Here is a 17,339-nt window from a genome sequence, read left to right on the forward strand (position 1 = left end):
TTTACATAATTTCCATACATGAAGTAACATTGTGTAGGATATTTTGTGCAGCCTTGGATCTCACAGATTGTGCAACTCCAAGGCCAACAGATGGAAGACTCCGTATTACTAACTTCAGAGACCACACTAACATCATTCCAAACTCTGATTGTGGCTTTTAATCTTACCTCTGTCAAGTCTCCTACATTGTGTTTTCTCATAGTCTTTAGTTTTACACTCTTGTTCTTTTATTATCTCTTTTCACCAGCTGCAGACCCAAACTTTAGCACTGGAAGATAGCTTTCCCAAAGAAGGGTACCACATGCATGTTTTCTAGTTTCAGGTTGCCATTCATACAAATGAAATTACAAAACAATGATACATCAGTCCCTCTCAATCTAGTTTGTTCATTGACATTATACAGGAAGATCTGAGCATAACAAAAATTAATGCCTCCATTTTCTCATCCCTTCTGCATGTTTCAGTGTTTCTTGCTGAATCCTTATAAAAGAAGAATAATCTTCATCGCTAAGTAGGGTTTGCCTTGCTGTATTCTGCATCATCCTCATTATGTCATTGTTTTCACTGAAAAGTTAGTTTTGCTTATCAAATCCTTTTGGAAGACTATAAACAATCAAAATAATTATGCAACCATCTCTTGCTGATACTTTTCCATTATCTATAACCTATGGCTGTCTCTGACTATAAAGCAAAATTACCCTCGACTTCTGTCCTTTCTTACAATCTTGCTACCATTCTCTAAAGTTTCTCATGTTCAACTGTTCTGCATTAACTGCTATTCCACCTGCATTCACACATATTACATTACAGCCTACTCTCTTACTGCTTGATATTCCTGGTATCTTTGACTCAGTGCGGATGGTGATTCGGTCCCTGTTCCCTCTATATTCCCTCTATTTTTTGGCACTGAAATTCTGCTTTTCTAGCTTCTACTGTGTTTGGTCTCCGAGTCAACAATCAACACATTTTTTCTCATGATATTTAAGCATGCTTATCTGCCTTAACACTGCTTTGTTCTCAGAGTAATCTTTAAAGATTTTGCCCTTTTGCTGTTAAAAACATTTTCATGATCTTTTGTTCAACGAATTCCAGAGGCTATACCTCCCATGTCTATAGGCTCTAGTACTTCTCACATTCTTTCCTTTCTTTGAATAAGAACATGGTCCTCATCCACTAAAAATTCCATCATCATTCTGTATCTTTTTCTCTCCTGTTTCACTATTCCAATCCGTATCGATTTTAAAAAGTTCCTGGCTAATTCTTAGAATGTGTTTCCATCCACCCCAAGCTTTGGGTTCTATTCAATGGCAACTTATTTGCAGTATTCTGGCAACATGTTGGATACAATATCAAAGCCTTAGTCCCTTTCTCATACAGATTCCTGTCAATTGTCTTGTGCTAGAGTATAGTCACAAGGACTTCTTTCACTGTGTCCCATCTTTATTGCTTCGCATTTGCTTGAGTTGGTCTTCATCAACCATGTATCCAATCAACTTTATTTTTTATAATACATACTGTCATGGCAAGGGCAAAACATGCCTCATTCAAAGCCATCTCAGGTGAAATACCATAAAAACTAATCAGGTGTTTACTGACTTACTCTGCAAGGTAGAAAGGTGATGGGAAGAGGGAAAAATGACTGGAGGAAGAGAATCCCACAGTTTACTTGCTTTCTAAACAGAAACTGTAGGAAGCTTTAGATACACAGATGTATACCTTGGGTCTAAGCCTTGACGGAAGGGACATATGTGGAGCACTCAAAAAGGCACTCCCAAAAATAATATCCACAGAACAAGAAGGTGGCAACAATGCAGTATATTGAAAGGGATGGTTGGAAAGAGGAGATAATTGGGGAATTACTAAGATGGAAGGCCTACATTTCCACTCTCACCAAGAGAAAGGTTGAAAGTTGATGTGATTCTGGTCATAACCACATAATCATCCATAAACATGCAGGAAAATGAATCCAATCCTTCAGGAAAGTCATTAACACACATCAGGAATATCAGTGGCTCAGAACCCAAGTCCAGTGTCACACCACTGGAAACCCCAACACACATAGATCTCCTCTGATATGTTATTATCTCCCAAATGAGATAATATCTGATACAATGAAGTGCTAGACAGGGATCTGGTAACAAGGGAATCTCAAATAGAAATGTCTCCCATAAGATGTTACTTTTTTCATTCAAATGGGATTCCAGTTCAAGTACTGTGCAGTGCTGTTTTGCATGAAATTTCATATAACTAACACTCAAAGCTTATTCATAAATCTTCAGTAAAAAAAAAGTATTTCCACTATGAAAAGAAAAAGGGGGAATGTACAAATAAAATCAAAGGCTATATTTGAGGAAAAAAAAGACAACAAATACTTTAACAAGAGAATAAATCTAACATTCAAAGTAGTAAATTCATAACAAATAAAAGTAATTCTGAGCACAGTGATGTTAGATAAAAAAAAAAGAGAATATTTCAAAATAAACAGTGAAAACAAATCAAATCATAATTAACATCATAGTGTCATCATCAACATAATCCATTTAAAATGAAGAAAAAATGACTATTCTTTACTAATGTTATAAACAATACCTGTTTCTGTTGATCATTTCTGTCAATCTATCAATAAACAGAAGAGACTTTTAATGTTCTGAAATGCATGATACACATAAAAAGAAGACAGACAAACAGTGACAATGAATAGAGTTTTGGAAAGTGATGAACCATAAAAAAAATTATGAAACTATGAAAAAGGTAAATCATACCATATAGATTCCAAAAGAAGTCATTCAGCCCCTTAACAGAATAACAATGGATAGAAGTGCAAGTATGGAAGTGAAGAGAGGATTAAGGGACAGCATAGTCCTCCCAACCCTGACCTATGCAGCCAAAACATGGACATGGAATGAGTCAGAGGTCAAGAATCCAGGCTGTGGAAATAAAGAAATAAAGGAGTATATGAGAGATGTGGTATGGCAGGTTAATGCAGAGAATGAATTGTGGTGTGGGTGAAACTTTATACTTTGAGGTGGTCTGGCCATTTGGAAAGAATACAAGACTGGGTGTTTATAAGGACAGTGTATAACATCAAAATTAAAGGGGTTGGTGTGAGAAGATCGCCTGTGCCATGGGCAAAAGGGGTGGAAGAATACTGGAGGAATAGAAATGGGGGAAAATGCATGGAATGGTGCATACGAGGACAGCATGTAAGGACAAGGATAAGTGGAGACTTTTGCCATGGCTACCCCTTGATTGGGTACATGATATCAAAGAAAATGATAACAGATGATGGCAATTACATACTAAGGCTCAGACAGAAGATGCCTGCAAGAACCAAACAGTGCATACAAAAAATTTAAAGGATTATGAAAATACTCGCTAAAATCAACTGTTATCAATACTGTCAGTAGCTTAGGTGTCCTCGTAAGAAGAGCCTAATTCTTCCAATATTCGTGCATGCGTGCTATTGTACAATACAGTCCTGTACATTACTAGTTAAATGTTAGAAAACATACTCTGGGCTTTGTCAATTATAATTGTACATAATATCTAAAGAAAAAAGCTTGTAAGATTCATGTTCACATATGTAGAACTACCTTACCATTTGCAATTACCTGCCTAAGGAGGAAAATAAGAAAACTAAAATGCTGTAATCTATTATGTAACATCACATCACACTACTGTAATTCATTACTGTGAATGCAATATTTCATAAAAAAAGATTTCAGTACTATGCAACTAAAGGAGGTATGAAGAAATGAAAACACTCTCTGTTGAACTCAATAACTAATCATCTATTGAGAGTGGCAAAATGTCTGTATAAATGGTAACTAATCCAATATCAAGTCACTGTGAGCATAATTCATGGGTCTACTGTACATTCACAAACTAATGCAAGACAATTTGGCTAATACGTGCAATGACATGGTAATCAGTATTATACCTTCAGCAACATCGAAACCATTGAAATGGACAGGCCAGGCATAATTGACCATGGATGACAGCCATGGGTGGATGTTAGTTAAGGATGTGCCAGAGTACTTTGGAGGTTCTGGTGCTCCCCCCTCAGCACCTGCCTCTTCCTAATCATGTATACAGAGTGCAAAAGGGGTCCATGCATCAAAGAACATCACACATTGGTAGCCAGACATGCAAAGAAAGATAAAATCAATGCATCAAACGGACATGTACAAAAAAAATATGGTATCATGCCAAGGACATGCAGGTTGGGAGGTATGTGCACTAACAAAGAACACCAAATCTCAAAACAATACACTGGAAATGTAGGGACAAACCAGTTATGATGAAAAATGGGTAAAAAAAAATTGGAGCACAATGTTTACATACATATACAAACAATCTTAATAATAATTAAGAAATATACTGCCTTAGATAATACTGCAGAGTAATTATAGAGAATCTGATTTCATTACTATCATTTTCTACTTAACAAATCTTGTTTATGTTTATCTTTTTTAACATGTTTTCTGATTAAATATCTCATATTCACCAGCTGCATTCAATCATATTCATTCACATATTTTCACCAATCTATTTCATTTGGACTTTACATTCAACTTTAGTTATCATAGACATCTGATGTGCATCACCAACACTGCACTGAAATATTTCTTTTTTCTGAATTTGTGCTAAGCGGGCCACCTTCCAGGCTTGGGTTTTCATGATTTTATACAGCATAAACAATATCGGCCTCTATCAACACTAATGATCATATAATTACATTTTGTCACATTCCATACTACACACAATGACTAGCCATTTTTGAGGAAGACAGCTAATAAACACTGCCATGCGATTCCTACATATGCTTACAGTATTCATCCACACTCACATAGAACACAATGGAAGATTCATTTGCACATATAGTTGCATGTGGCAAGTGTACCATTCTGTTATGAAATAATTGGGTCAATCTGATCATTTTGTTGTATGCCATATCCACAAACTTCACTGCATAATTATGGCCCTATGATTTGACACCATAATGCACAACTACTTGGCCATTTACTTATAAAAGATTCATAAACTATCTTGTCATCATTTAGGAAGCAATCAATTTCTTTTCTTCTTAAACTCCTCCAGCCTCAGTGAGGTAGCAACAGAAACAATCGAACAATGGCCTCATGCGCGTGCATCAACTCTCTCTCTCTCTGTTGTGTACAATATTATGAAATCTTAGCCTACCACTCATGACCAAACCCTACAGACTATTCCATAATCTAAATTAACCACTTCAAACACCCTGATTCAGCCCAACGACAACATGTCAACCCCTATATACAGTAACACATCGATCCAATTCATTCTATCCCATAAACGTTTCTCATCTTCTGTGCATTCAGGCCCCAAAATCCAAAAGCCTCCTTCACTTCATCCTTTCATCTATTTACCTCTTACAAATGTGGCATGAAATCATTAACAAATATATCAATGATTCCCTGAATTGGCCCAACTAGAATAAAAAAGAGGAAGAAAATGTCAAAGTTCTAAGAGCTACCTATGACCCTTCTGTCAGCTGATGCAATCCCTGTCATTCCTTACTCTATACATAAATTCAAGTAAGAATCCTGTCATTTTGGCTATGGCCCTAAGACTGAGCCTTGAGGCATGCCACTGATAAAATTGATTTCTCCGACATGACTTCTGTTCCCTACCATTAAGGTAATTTTGCAGTCCACCAAAGGAATCTCCAGCTCCTTTACCAACCTTGTATCCGCTACCAGTGTTAAATTCCTCCTGAATGTGCAATCCACCTAAAAATCTCTCCTGTTTAAGAAAGAAGCACATGCTACCATAAAAGTCTAAGAGACTCGTAAAGCACGACTTCTTTTCTCTGAACCCACATTGCTTCTCACTTAGGTTAGTTCTCCTTTGCAATCAATCATCTACTTTCTTTCTGATCATCTTTTCTATTACTTTCCTGACAACACTCATGAGTACAGTTCAGTGCCATTTCTCTATCTGCTTTCTTAAAAATTGTACAATATTTGCTTTCTTTCACTGACAAGCATCCTCTTGATATGACTTTTTGAACAAAATCTAAAGTTGCCAGTCATGTACACATCCTTTGAGCACATGTGGATACACTTCATCAGATCCATGCATCTTGATTGGATCAAAAACTTCACTACTTTCCTTATGTCTTTTCCAGTAGTTATATTACTTTCAAAGTCCTCTTTCCCATCCCATCTCATAACTAGTTATCTACTTGTAGCAATCAATTTGTATTGTACAGGGAGATAATTTTACACTCGTATAGCCTCATCTTCTGAACATTCTTTAGTATCACTAAATTTATGTATGTCTGAATTATAGTGTCCTCCTTTATGAGTACACTTTAGAATTTGTCAGTTCCATGCATAATTTCTCATCATCTTTAACAACCCTTTCCACTGAAATCTTCAGCCTAAAAAGTTGCTCTTTAACTAGCAATCTGCCCAAAACAAAAGAGTGATGAAAAGCTTGTCTGTATTAACTTTTATCATAGTCTCTCTGCTCTTTCTTCCAGTTCCTTATTCTCTCAGATTCTGGCTGGCTGTTGTACTGCCTTTATCTTCTCCATAATATATCACTATGTTCTTTAGTTTATAAACATTTTTTATTAGTCCTTATATATGCCACAATAAAGTAATTCCATCCCATTCACAAAGTTCCTTGCCTAATGCCCCTATATCTGAGATGAGGTTCGATGATACTCCAAGCCCATCCACAACAGCTCCTGCAGTGGATGAAATGCAAAAACCTAGCTACTGCCTCCACTGAGAAATCAACTTCATTACAAGATGATGATCAGACTTACTTATCCTCAACTTCAAATGGGCAACATGCCGATCCCATTAATTCAATTATTATGTGATCACCTATTAATGCCTTCGTCTAAATTGTACATTATGGAAATGGAAAGAAGGCAGAATTTTCTGCAAGTACAGTGAGTTAATCACTACTTACATAATTTTAAACTGGAAAAATCAAAAATCAATTTTTCTTTTTTCTTTTAAACTATTCGCCATTTCCCGCGTTAGCGAGGTAGCGTTAAGAACAGAAGACTGGGCCTTTGTGGAATATCCTCACCTGGCCCCCCTCTGTTCCTTCTTTTGGAAAATTAAAAAAAAACGAGAGGGGAGGATTTCCAGCCACCCGCTCCCTCCCCTTTTAGTCGCCTTCTACGACACGCAGGGAATACGTGGGAAGTATTCTTGATCCCCTATCCCCAGGGATAAAATAAATCTCCATAAACAATGCTATTCATTCTGCTACCAGGTCCCCAAAATCCAGCAAAATCTGTCATAAGCAACTGCTCTGCCCAAAGGATGCCAGATCTGAGACATGTGAGTGTACAGAAATTAAACACTGGCTGCTGTCTGAGGCCATTAAACAAATCTCTCTTGGTTTATAATAAGAGTTAGTCAATTTCAGGGACATTATCATAAAACTCAGACTGAACAAGCTATTTGAACAGTAGTCCCACTAGCTCACTGTCAAGCTCAGAAAATATCAACTTGAAATGCACAAATAAGAGAACAGGGGTGCTTTAAGAACATTTGTCCCAGAAGAATAAAGATATCATGTATTTATTCAAGTAGTTTAGCATTATGTACATCAAATGGGAAATGATAAGCAAAAACTCCATGCAAACAGGATTGAGAGTAGCAAGCAAGGTTACCTTCTGCTACATCAAACCCCTGGAACTTGACCGGCTGGCAGTAGCTGACGTAGGAGGAGAGGACAGGGTGGACGTGGGTGGTGGCGCCTGTGTACTGGTAGTAGAGGAAGGCTCGCTCCTCGGCTGTCAGGGGCTTATCATCTTCTAGCGAGGGCTGCGACACAGGGGTGGTGATGGTAGTGCACGAGTTACTCTACGAGGGACAGAGAAGGAGACGGAGGCTGGAGAGGTGAGGCGAGACGAGCTAGTGGCAAGGGTGGAGAACTCAGTGCTAGGATGGCTTTAGTCTTTCTAGCCTTAGATGAGGGGCAGCAAAGGATGCCTTCATACTGCATAGCATTAAGGGAGACAGGGGGCTTAATACAATTATGAACAGCAAAACGTTTGACAAAATCAGGTAAAATTTCTTCAGTGTCATAGATGACTGGTAGTGACAAATTTCATGCTGTACAATAAGACTGGGAATGAATGACCATGGTCTTATAATTTCCAGTTGGTAAGGATACAGGTTCACCGACATTGAGGCAACACCTACAAGCAAAGGAATGTGATATGAACAGAACCCATATAAAATTTTGTTTGGCCATCAAAGAATGTTTACACAGTTAAGGTTTATCCCAAGTGTGCAAATATGTTGGATTAGTTATACATGGAGAGAAACTGCATAAATGAAAAATTCACACAAAACTACACAGAAAGAGCTAAGAAAAAACATATGAACCACTATAAAAATATACTATTAACTTTCAGTAATGAAATGTATGTATGTATCTCAGTAGTACTATAGGAACTTGTGCTGGAACATTGTCCTCCATAATTCTTCATTATCAGCAAGAGACAAAGAGAGAAAAAAGGCTTATTCAGTCATATTGGCATATGAGAAAAGCTTACTTTTAGATTCAAAAGAGGGAAATCATACATATGAGAAAAAATACAGGAACAAACTGTTAAATCAGACTCTTAATGGAACTGAAGATAGAGTCCGGTGATAGACTCACAGAATTAGTTTGTTAATGAGAAAGTTTAGAAGTAATCAAAATAAAGAAACAAGTTCAGTATGAATTCAAGATGGAAAGCAAAAAGATATGAAGTACGTATCCTACTATTCTAAGAAAATCATCTAACTGAAACTTTACCAATAAAAATACTCATAACATATAACATATCAACAGCAATGCTGTGCCATAACAGTAGTCCTATTCAAAATCATAGTTATACTGTATGAACCTCTTTCAAAAGTTATCAAACAGTACTACTGGAAATATTTCTCAACAAAGAATACATAAATCAAAGACAAGGATTAGAGAATCTTACTGACATATAGCCTAAATCTGTTCCTGTCAACCAGCATTCCCTACTACTATCAATTCTCAGATATCTATGTATATATAACTTATACCTGTGATGGTGACTTAAGTATATTGTAATGAACTACAAAAAGAGGTAATAAAGGAAATATTCATTCTAAGTATTATGGTAAACTATGTGTCAAGATGCCTTGTTACATCACTTCCTCTTCAGTGAGTTCCACTGAAGTATACACAGAACTATAAAAGCAACATTTTTGGAAAATGACTTTACCAATCAGCAAAATATATAATTAAAATTCCAATAAAACACATCTACATATATGTGGATACCAGAAGTCCCATCCTAAAAGACTTTTTTTAAAAATACATTTGCCATCTAGCCTACTGTAAACAGCACCTCATGTACAACAAACAACAGAGCAGGTGTAAAACACTGCAAAGGTTTCCAAATCCATATCTTTCTGGAATATACATATATATATCTCTCATTTATCAAAATTCATTTACCATACTGTGTTGGGTAAATGAGCTATGAAGTTACACGTAATCATAATGGTACTAACTAAGCAGCTACAGAGAGGTGCTTATTCTACTCAAACTCTAAATCAGAATTTGTCTGATAAAAATTGCAGGGTAAAAATCAGAAACTCAGAGCATTTAGGTAGTACTATACCATCAAATAAATCCATCTTTGCCCTTACAGACAGTGACCTCTCATTCCACACATCCGTCAACATGCCAAGGACTAAACTTAGCCCCTACCATGGTTCTATCCACTGCCATAACCACTCCTATGTATATAAAACTTGTTTATCTCCTTGATTCAAACTCACACTCCAACCAAATAGTCTCTCACCAATTCTAAACTAAATAACCTCATTCTAATTACATTAACTTTCAACTTTCTCTTGTCACACACTAAACCAAAGTCAGAAACCAGTTTCTGCATTTTTTCACTCAAATCTGCCACCAAAGCAACTCATGAGAGCAATAGCCAAAATGATACCTACAGAATAAGGAAAGGGGAAGTAACAGTAGGGCAGGCCCTCTTTCTCCAAATAATTCACACATATTATTCAAAATACATTGAGAATTTCGTGAGTGGCACAAGCTACTCAAACAAAAGACAACAAGGATTCAGAAAGATAAAATTTTGCTTAATGAATATGAATATGAATATGAAAAAGTAAGTAACTTCTTATAAAGAAAGGAAAGATAGGTGGATTGTATATTCTTGAACTTCCAGAGGGCCTTTAATACTGATGAAGCTAAGATTCCATGCCAGAGTAAGAGAAGGGTTACAAACATGGAATGACACATTGCAACTTGGAAAAGAACACTGGACAAGTGAGGGAACATTCTTAAGCTGGGCAACAATAAAATGCAATGCTACTTAGAGCTCAGTGGTGTAGCCACTTTCATTTCTGATCTACAGAAATGACTTATGAAATGAAGGCATTTGCTGAGGAAGACAAACTATGTTAGCAGCATGAAGTATGAAGGAATACTGCAAAGACATCTAGAGAAATGGAAGAGATGGTCAGACAAATGGCTAATTCAACCCAATAAAATGCAAAGGAAAAGGGGGAATAAACAGGCTACATATAAATATCAAACAGGAGGAAACATGTAAAAAGGGTCATACTATCAAGGGGGCCTAGGACTTGACATCATAACAAGTCAATCACTAGAACATTACATGAGGAGGATTTGATGTCAAAACTGCCTTCAAGAATATGGAATGTAAGACGTTTAGGGAAGATGTATACAACAAAAATTTGACCCTACATGGTCCCCTCATCTCAGGAGGTAATAAAAGTGCTGGAAAGGGTACTCATGAATGTAACATGAATGGTACTGGATCAAGATATGCCACTTTGGAAGAAAAATGGATTGTGGGAGACATGATAACCACATGTGAATACCTCACACATCAGGAAGACATTTACATAACAGAATCCAAAACATGACAATATCTTTGAAAGTTACACACACACAAAAGAGCATTTCTTCAAAAAGTTATAGACATGGGGATCAAGCTAAACAAGAGGAAAGTAACTGCAAAAGGCATTAAAACCCAAACCCTACTTTACAAAGGTGCAAGGGTAAGAGGTGAGGTCCCATGAATAAGAAGCTCTCTTCCCATGAATAAAAACAAATACAACAATGCACACAAAATCTCTTTCTCTTCTCCACATACATTCACAAGGGCATATATTCACTCTCCCACATATTCAGTCTTTCATAACCATATCCTCAAATATTCTGATATTCTCATCACTCAAATAAATTCATTTAACTTGTGCAAAACTCAACACCTTACTTAAAGCTGTAAATTCTCATCCTCTGACACTATCTCGCAAACCCACTTCCATGTTACACATATTCTTCCTCTCCTCAAACAGTATCTTGTTTTGACAGTAAGTGGGCTCTAATAACTACATGTGCAAATCTATTCTTTTGTTTATTATCATAAAACAACTTCTGTTATTTGCATAGCTATCAATGACTAACTTGCAACAATTCTTTCAATGAAATCTCATCCTCATCAAAAAGTTGGTGAATAAATAATACCAGGTGAAAAATATCCTGAGTACTTGTCTTACTAAACAATGAATAAAATTTTCCTGTAAATTGTAAAATAATAAAACATCAATCAATTCAATAACTTGGAACTCTTTGTATGTTCCTCTATATCTAACCTGGACAAATGTAGCCAGCTCGCTCATGTATCTAAGCTATCTTAAACTAAATCCCTCATTCCCAAAACTTTGCACACTCAACCATTACACTTGTTCTCACCTTTGGCTCCTTTGGCTGTGGGTTGGCCTGAGAGGCATCCTCTTTTGCATCATCATCATCCACAAGTTCTAACTGACCCTTCAAGAACAATTCCAATTCTTGCTTTTCCACCTCTGGCTTTAGCCGCTTGTTCTTAATGAGGATCTTCCGCTTTAGCTGGTTGGGTGGTGGAAGAGGATGGCCTGGAACAAGCTGTAATAGAATTGGAGTAAACTTCAGTGATCATAATTTGTACATTTATGGTCAACTCAGCAGATCATTCTACTTTCTCCTTAAGAATTAACATGTATGTCACTGGTTATGTGACCACTGGTAGATATATGATTCTATATGAGTTAAACACTGAGAATGTTAAGCTGTCCATAAACTAAATTTCAAGATGTAAAGAATGTCAGTATTCTGGGAAAACAGTGAGCACAGTAATGAGGCTGACTTTAAAACTTATAAAATCCCATGCATAATGTAACTAACTACAAAGTGATGCCTAAGTAGTGTGTCAAGCTAGGACACAGCAGAGGACCTATACTTTCCAAAAACACTTTCAATGAATAACCATCATGAATCTTAATTTGTTGTCTGACAATTCGCCAGATATCATCGCATCAATTTATGTGATGTTGTTTTACTAGTTTGAGACATTAGTCAGGTAAACTGTGTCTATTCATCTATCTATATCTCTGATGCCTGTTCCATTCTGGAACTCCCTCAAGGGGATGACCACAGCAACAGAGTCACCATCACTAGTGAACTCTAGTACCACTTCTTAGCCTTTAGTGCCTCATCCTTTAACAGGCCACTGGCAGAGGGCAAGTCTAACACAGTGTTTGCAGAGGCTCCTACCTAATGTCCATACTGACTAGTGAGAATTACTACTGTGCAACTGATTTCATGACCAACAAACTGAAAAAGATTCACCACCTGTTTAATTTCACAGATCAATAAATACTATTATCCCTGGAGTGTCAGAAAGAAAAAAAATCCTCACAGTAATTCATTAGCCCATTAATATCTCAAGAAAGATATTTAAGTGAGCTAAGCAAAACCTCTGGATGGATATTTACATATATCAAGTTTTGCATCTCTATTTCAATGCTGCCAGTCAAGCCTGGGTGGTCGCTAAAATAAAAGTGCACAATAATTTCTCCCAACAGTCAGCCATCCTCAAGCCATGCCAATTACAGCATATTCTCAGGAGTTTTCTATGAAGGACAAGGAAAAAGGGGACCACACAGCCAGCCAACCAGACTTCCAATGCCCACCCTCAGAAGTTAACCTCATCAGAAATCACCTTCTGCTTACTAGCACTACACACAAAGTCCAACTGGAGCATGCTACAAACTGCTCATCCTGGTAACACTCCACTTGGCCCACCCAACCAATAAAAGGACTTAAAAACTACATTAGTAAAAACTGGGCAAAAGTACATGGAAAAAACTTTTAATATATCAGTATGGGAGATTTTCAATACCGTCTCATACTTTATCAAAATCTACAACCATGCCATTAAAATGTACAGCCTACAAGGGCATACAAACAAATATAACTCACACTTCTTCCTACAAGATACTCAAAACAAATAAACCAACTCAGACAACCTCACAACCACATAATATTTTGATACCCAGTTGCAACGACAAACATACAGCCCTTCAATACACAACTGGAACAATGGCTCAAACTTAACAAAGTGTCTACACAGCAGGCTTCAATAACCAGCTGCCAAGCAACCTCAAACATTAAACACTTGCATGAGAGAACAAAAATAATTCCAACACAATTTCACTTCAACATAATCAGCACTCGCTTCTCTGCAACAACCCCTTCCACCCAAAACACACCATAACCAACAATCAACCTCTACAAAAAAATAATAAAGCTTACCTCTCATTCACACAACAACAACTTATTCTTACAGATCCTCTCTCCTCCAACAAATATAACCAATGGCAAAACATTTACACACCATAACGACTTGAAACACACCAAACAACTGCCTTTTCAACCCAGTCTTATGCTGCATTCCAAATGATATTCACCCATCTGAAACTATCCTCCACAGCATGTAGTGAGTTATGCTTTCTCATCTAAGTTCTCCAGTTCTCCAACATTACAAACGATGATTCAACATATCACACAACTCCTCATGCCCAAACTGCAACTTCCATACTAAAGACACTAAACTTATTCCTCCACTCACCCTGCACAGACATACAAACATCACCACACTTTTTGACTCATGGTTCTACTTAGCAGACTTGGCTGGTTTCCTGAGAGTTGCAGTATCCTATGGCAGAAAATTAAAATACAAACAAAGTGAGAGATAGAAGATGAGGAGGAGGAGGAGAGGACAAGCAATGAATGAGATCTCACTGGGCTATCTGGTAAGGGTTCCTTGCAGAGCAGATCCCCAAACAGCTCATCACAATATTTGGCCAACTTGTACTGTTGCTTTTTGCAACAGTGGTTTTCAAAGGACAGGATAACAGGGTAATCTGAGGTGACAAAGGCACAGTCACGAATGGCAATAATGGCTTCCTTAAAGAGGATGTCAGTGCACATGGCCTTTCCATGAGTGATGATAGGCTCTTCATCTTCGCCCTTGCCATCCCAACAATCAAGCTCAACACACCTGCAAGGAGTAAGATGGTAATGGGATAAATAAGAACCGCTTATTGACCTAATTAATTTTGTTAGTGAAGGGTCATGCTTATGAGTTACACATAATGATTGAAATAAAGATTACTATCATATTACTATCACATAACATCTCTTTTGTTATATTTGCGATATGGTTATTATTACAATTCCCACCATCCAATATTTTTTGTGGTCTTCACACTACATTATTTCATAAAAGAAAAAACTTTTACTTTGAAATGAATAGGCTGCAGGAGCCTCACAAAGACACAAGAGGCTCTTCAGGTAGGGAGCTGAGAGTAAATGTGAATGAAAGTAAGTTTATTAGGTTTAGCAATGCAGAGAGACAAGTTAGAAGGAGTGTGAGCATGGTTAAGGGAGCTAAGGAGAATAAGCTGAACTAGTTTGGACACATGGATAGAATGAGTGAAGAGAGGCTGATGAGGACACCAGTCTGAAGTGGAGGGAATAAGGAGAAGGGGAAGAACAAATCAGAGATAGAAACGGAGTGAAAAAGATTTTGAGTGCTCAGGACCTGAACATACAGGAGGGTGTAGTGCAAGAAAGGGACAGGGTGAATTGGAGTAAAGTGGTATACAGGGGTCAATGTGCCTTCAATGGACTGAACCTGGGTATGTGAAGCAGCCAAGGGAATCATGAATAGGTTTGTGGGGCCTGGTTGTGGATTGAGGGCTGTAGTTTTGAAGCACTGCACATGACAGCTAGAGAATGGATGTGAGCATATGAGGCCTTTTTTCATCTGTTCCTGGTACTACCTCACTAATTCAGGAAGCGGTAAGCAAGTACGAAAAAAATATATACGTACATTCTTTCAAACATAGTCACTATATCCCATGTGAGCAAGGTAGAGTAAAAAATAAATGAAAAAGCCTTAAAAGGGGAAAAAAAAAAAAGATCAAAGTCATCATACAGGCCAAACCCTAGGTGAAACATACCAATAAGACTAAAGAGAAAGAATTGCAAGGGCAGAAGAAAAACATAAGAGTTTCTGATGACAGGAAAATCCTGCTTGTTACTGATGCGAGTATGAAGACATTTTAAAACAGTCTCACCTGCAACCAGCAAAAAGGGTTATTACAAGGGCAGAAGAAAAAGATAAGAGTTTCTGATGACAGGAACATCCTGCTTATTACTGATCTGTGTATGAGGACATCTTAAAACAGTCTCACCTGCAACCAGCAAGAAGGGTCTGTCTGTACATCTCTGCAGTGGACTTTCCACCAAACTGTCTTCCAGAGAGGTAGGTATTGTGGGAAGAGTTAATATAGTAATGAGACAGTGGCTGATCCATGTCTTGATAAATGTCTAAACGATCCAAAAACACAGGTGCATTCTCATCAGACATAAGGTATGCCAGTAAACCATCTTTGCTGAACCTCTCTGCAAGAATAGGAGATTGAGTTAAAGTGTTATCACATTAAATACCTAGAACATGAGGAAGCAAAATCCACATTATGAGCATAAGAACTGATGAAGATATGTTAAGAGAAAAGTTTAGTTCATTCTAATAAGATCTGAAAGAACTCACAAATATCAAAATATTTAGTAAACCTTCTAATGTTAAAGCAAAGTAATCTTCTTAAAAGCATTTAAACCTTACATGAAGGCCATCATCAGCTCACATTTGATCAATGACATGGTGATCATCACAGGAAGATTTAACTTTTCCTAAATCTGTCAGAATATCTAGGAAGGTATAGAGCAAATTCTGCTCTCCTCAATACTATCATGGTCATCATTACAGGTGCAAGGTCATCAATTTCCAGACTGTGGGTACATGATCACCCTGCAGAAAATATTTACATTGTTGGATGACCTAAGTGAGGAGGGGGAACACTTGTAATCATTATTGGCTGGTGAGGAAAGGAAAGCAGAATAAGAAATATGAGGAAATGAGTGACTCTGGGAGTGTGATCTTGGTGGAATCATGTAAGGAGGAGGGAGGGCAACAAGGGAAGCCAACACCCATGTCCCCAACAACCAAACAATCAGACTCTGTTCACATATGAGAAATTACAACACCACTGCACCCAATTTTCTCTTTATGCAATCCTGGGGTTATAGACAACTTTGCTAATGGATGACAGTACACAACAAAGATATTTCCAAAGATGAAAACACTTCTTATATCCCCTTTACACATATCACCCACTCTTCCTCCTCATATTCAGTGTTAGTGGCACGTACAGTGAATCATATCTAAGATATTTATATTATTCACTCTAATCCTGTGAGTCATAGGGTGGCTGAGAGGACAAAGGTCTTGGGCACACAACGATACATTGATACCTGGTAGGACAATGATGCACATGTTTAAAAAAAAGTGGGTGAATGTGCTGGAAATGAAATGTTGGAGGATATTATGTGATGTGAGGAGGGTTGGCTGAGAAAGAAATGATAGGGTAAGAGGGAGATGTGGTAATAAAATGAGTGTGGCTGGGAGAGCTGAATAGGGTGTGCAGAAAATATTTGGACATAAGGAAAGAATGAGTGAGGACAGCTTCACAATGAAGGAACATGTGTCAGAAGTGGAGAGGGCAAGAAGAATGGGTAGATTGAATTGGAGATGGAAGGTGAGAATGGAAAAAGTTTTGAGTACCAGATGCTGGAACATGTGGGAGAATGTAAGGCATGCTCAGGATCAAGTGAAGTGGTGCAATGTGTTATACTGCGCACGAGAGTTATGCTGTCAATGGCCAACAAGAGCATATGAAGCAGTGAGGTGAAATGACAAAAAGGTCTGTGGGATCTGGTTGTGGATAGAGGGCTGTAGTTTCAGAGCATTATACATGACAGCTACAGAGTGAATGTGAGCAAATGAGGCCATTTCTTTGTCTGTAAATGATGGTATCTCACTATCATGGAAAATGGCAAACACTCTAAATATC

The 17,339-nt window shown here is 37.5% G+C and overlaps 1 protein-coding gene across 4 annotated transcripts in view; it reads right to left on the bottom strand.

The window, feature by feature from the left end:
- Window positions 1–17,339, bottom strand: part of norpA (no receptor potential A) — a 248,454-nt gene that overhangs the window by 22,160 nt on the left and 208,955 nt on the right. For 2 of the 4 annotated variants that reach the window (XM_071689118.1, XM_071689121.1), the window contains 4 exons: window positions 15,621–15,831; window positions 14,164–14,422; window positions 11,794–11,985; window positions 7,682–7,874 (listed from right to left, as the gene is read on the bottom strand). In XM_071689118.1, coding sequence (XP_071545219.1) covers window positions 7,682–7,874; window positions 11,794–11,985; window positions 14,164–14,422; window positions 15,621–15,831 — 855 coding nt within the window. Of the gene's footprint in view, window positions 1–3,940; window positions 4,080–7,681; window positions 7,875–11,793; window positions 11,986–14,163; window positions 14,423–15,620; window positions 15,832–17,339 lie in introns of all 4 variants that reach the window. The other 2 variants (XM_071689120.1, XM_071689119.1) reach the window with 2 other exon arrangements.

Source organism: Panulirus ornatus, chromosome 46 (assembly GCF_036320965.1).
Source record: "Panulirus ornatus isolate Po-2019 chromosome 46, ASM3632096v1, whole genome shotgun sequence".
NCBI classification, from domain to species: Eukaryota; Metazoa; Arthropoda; class Malacostraca; order Decapoda; family Palinuridae; genus Panulirus; species Panulirus ornatus.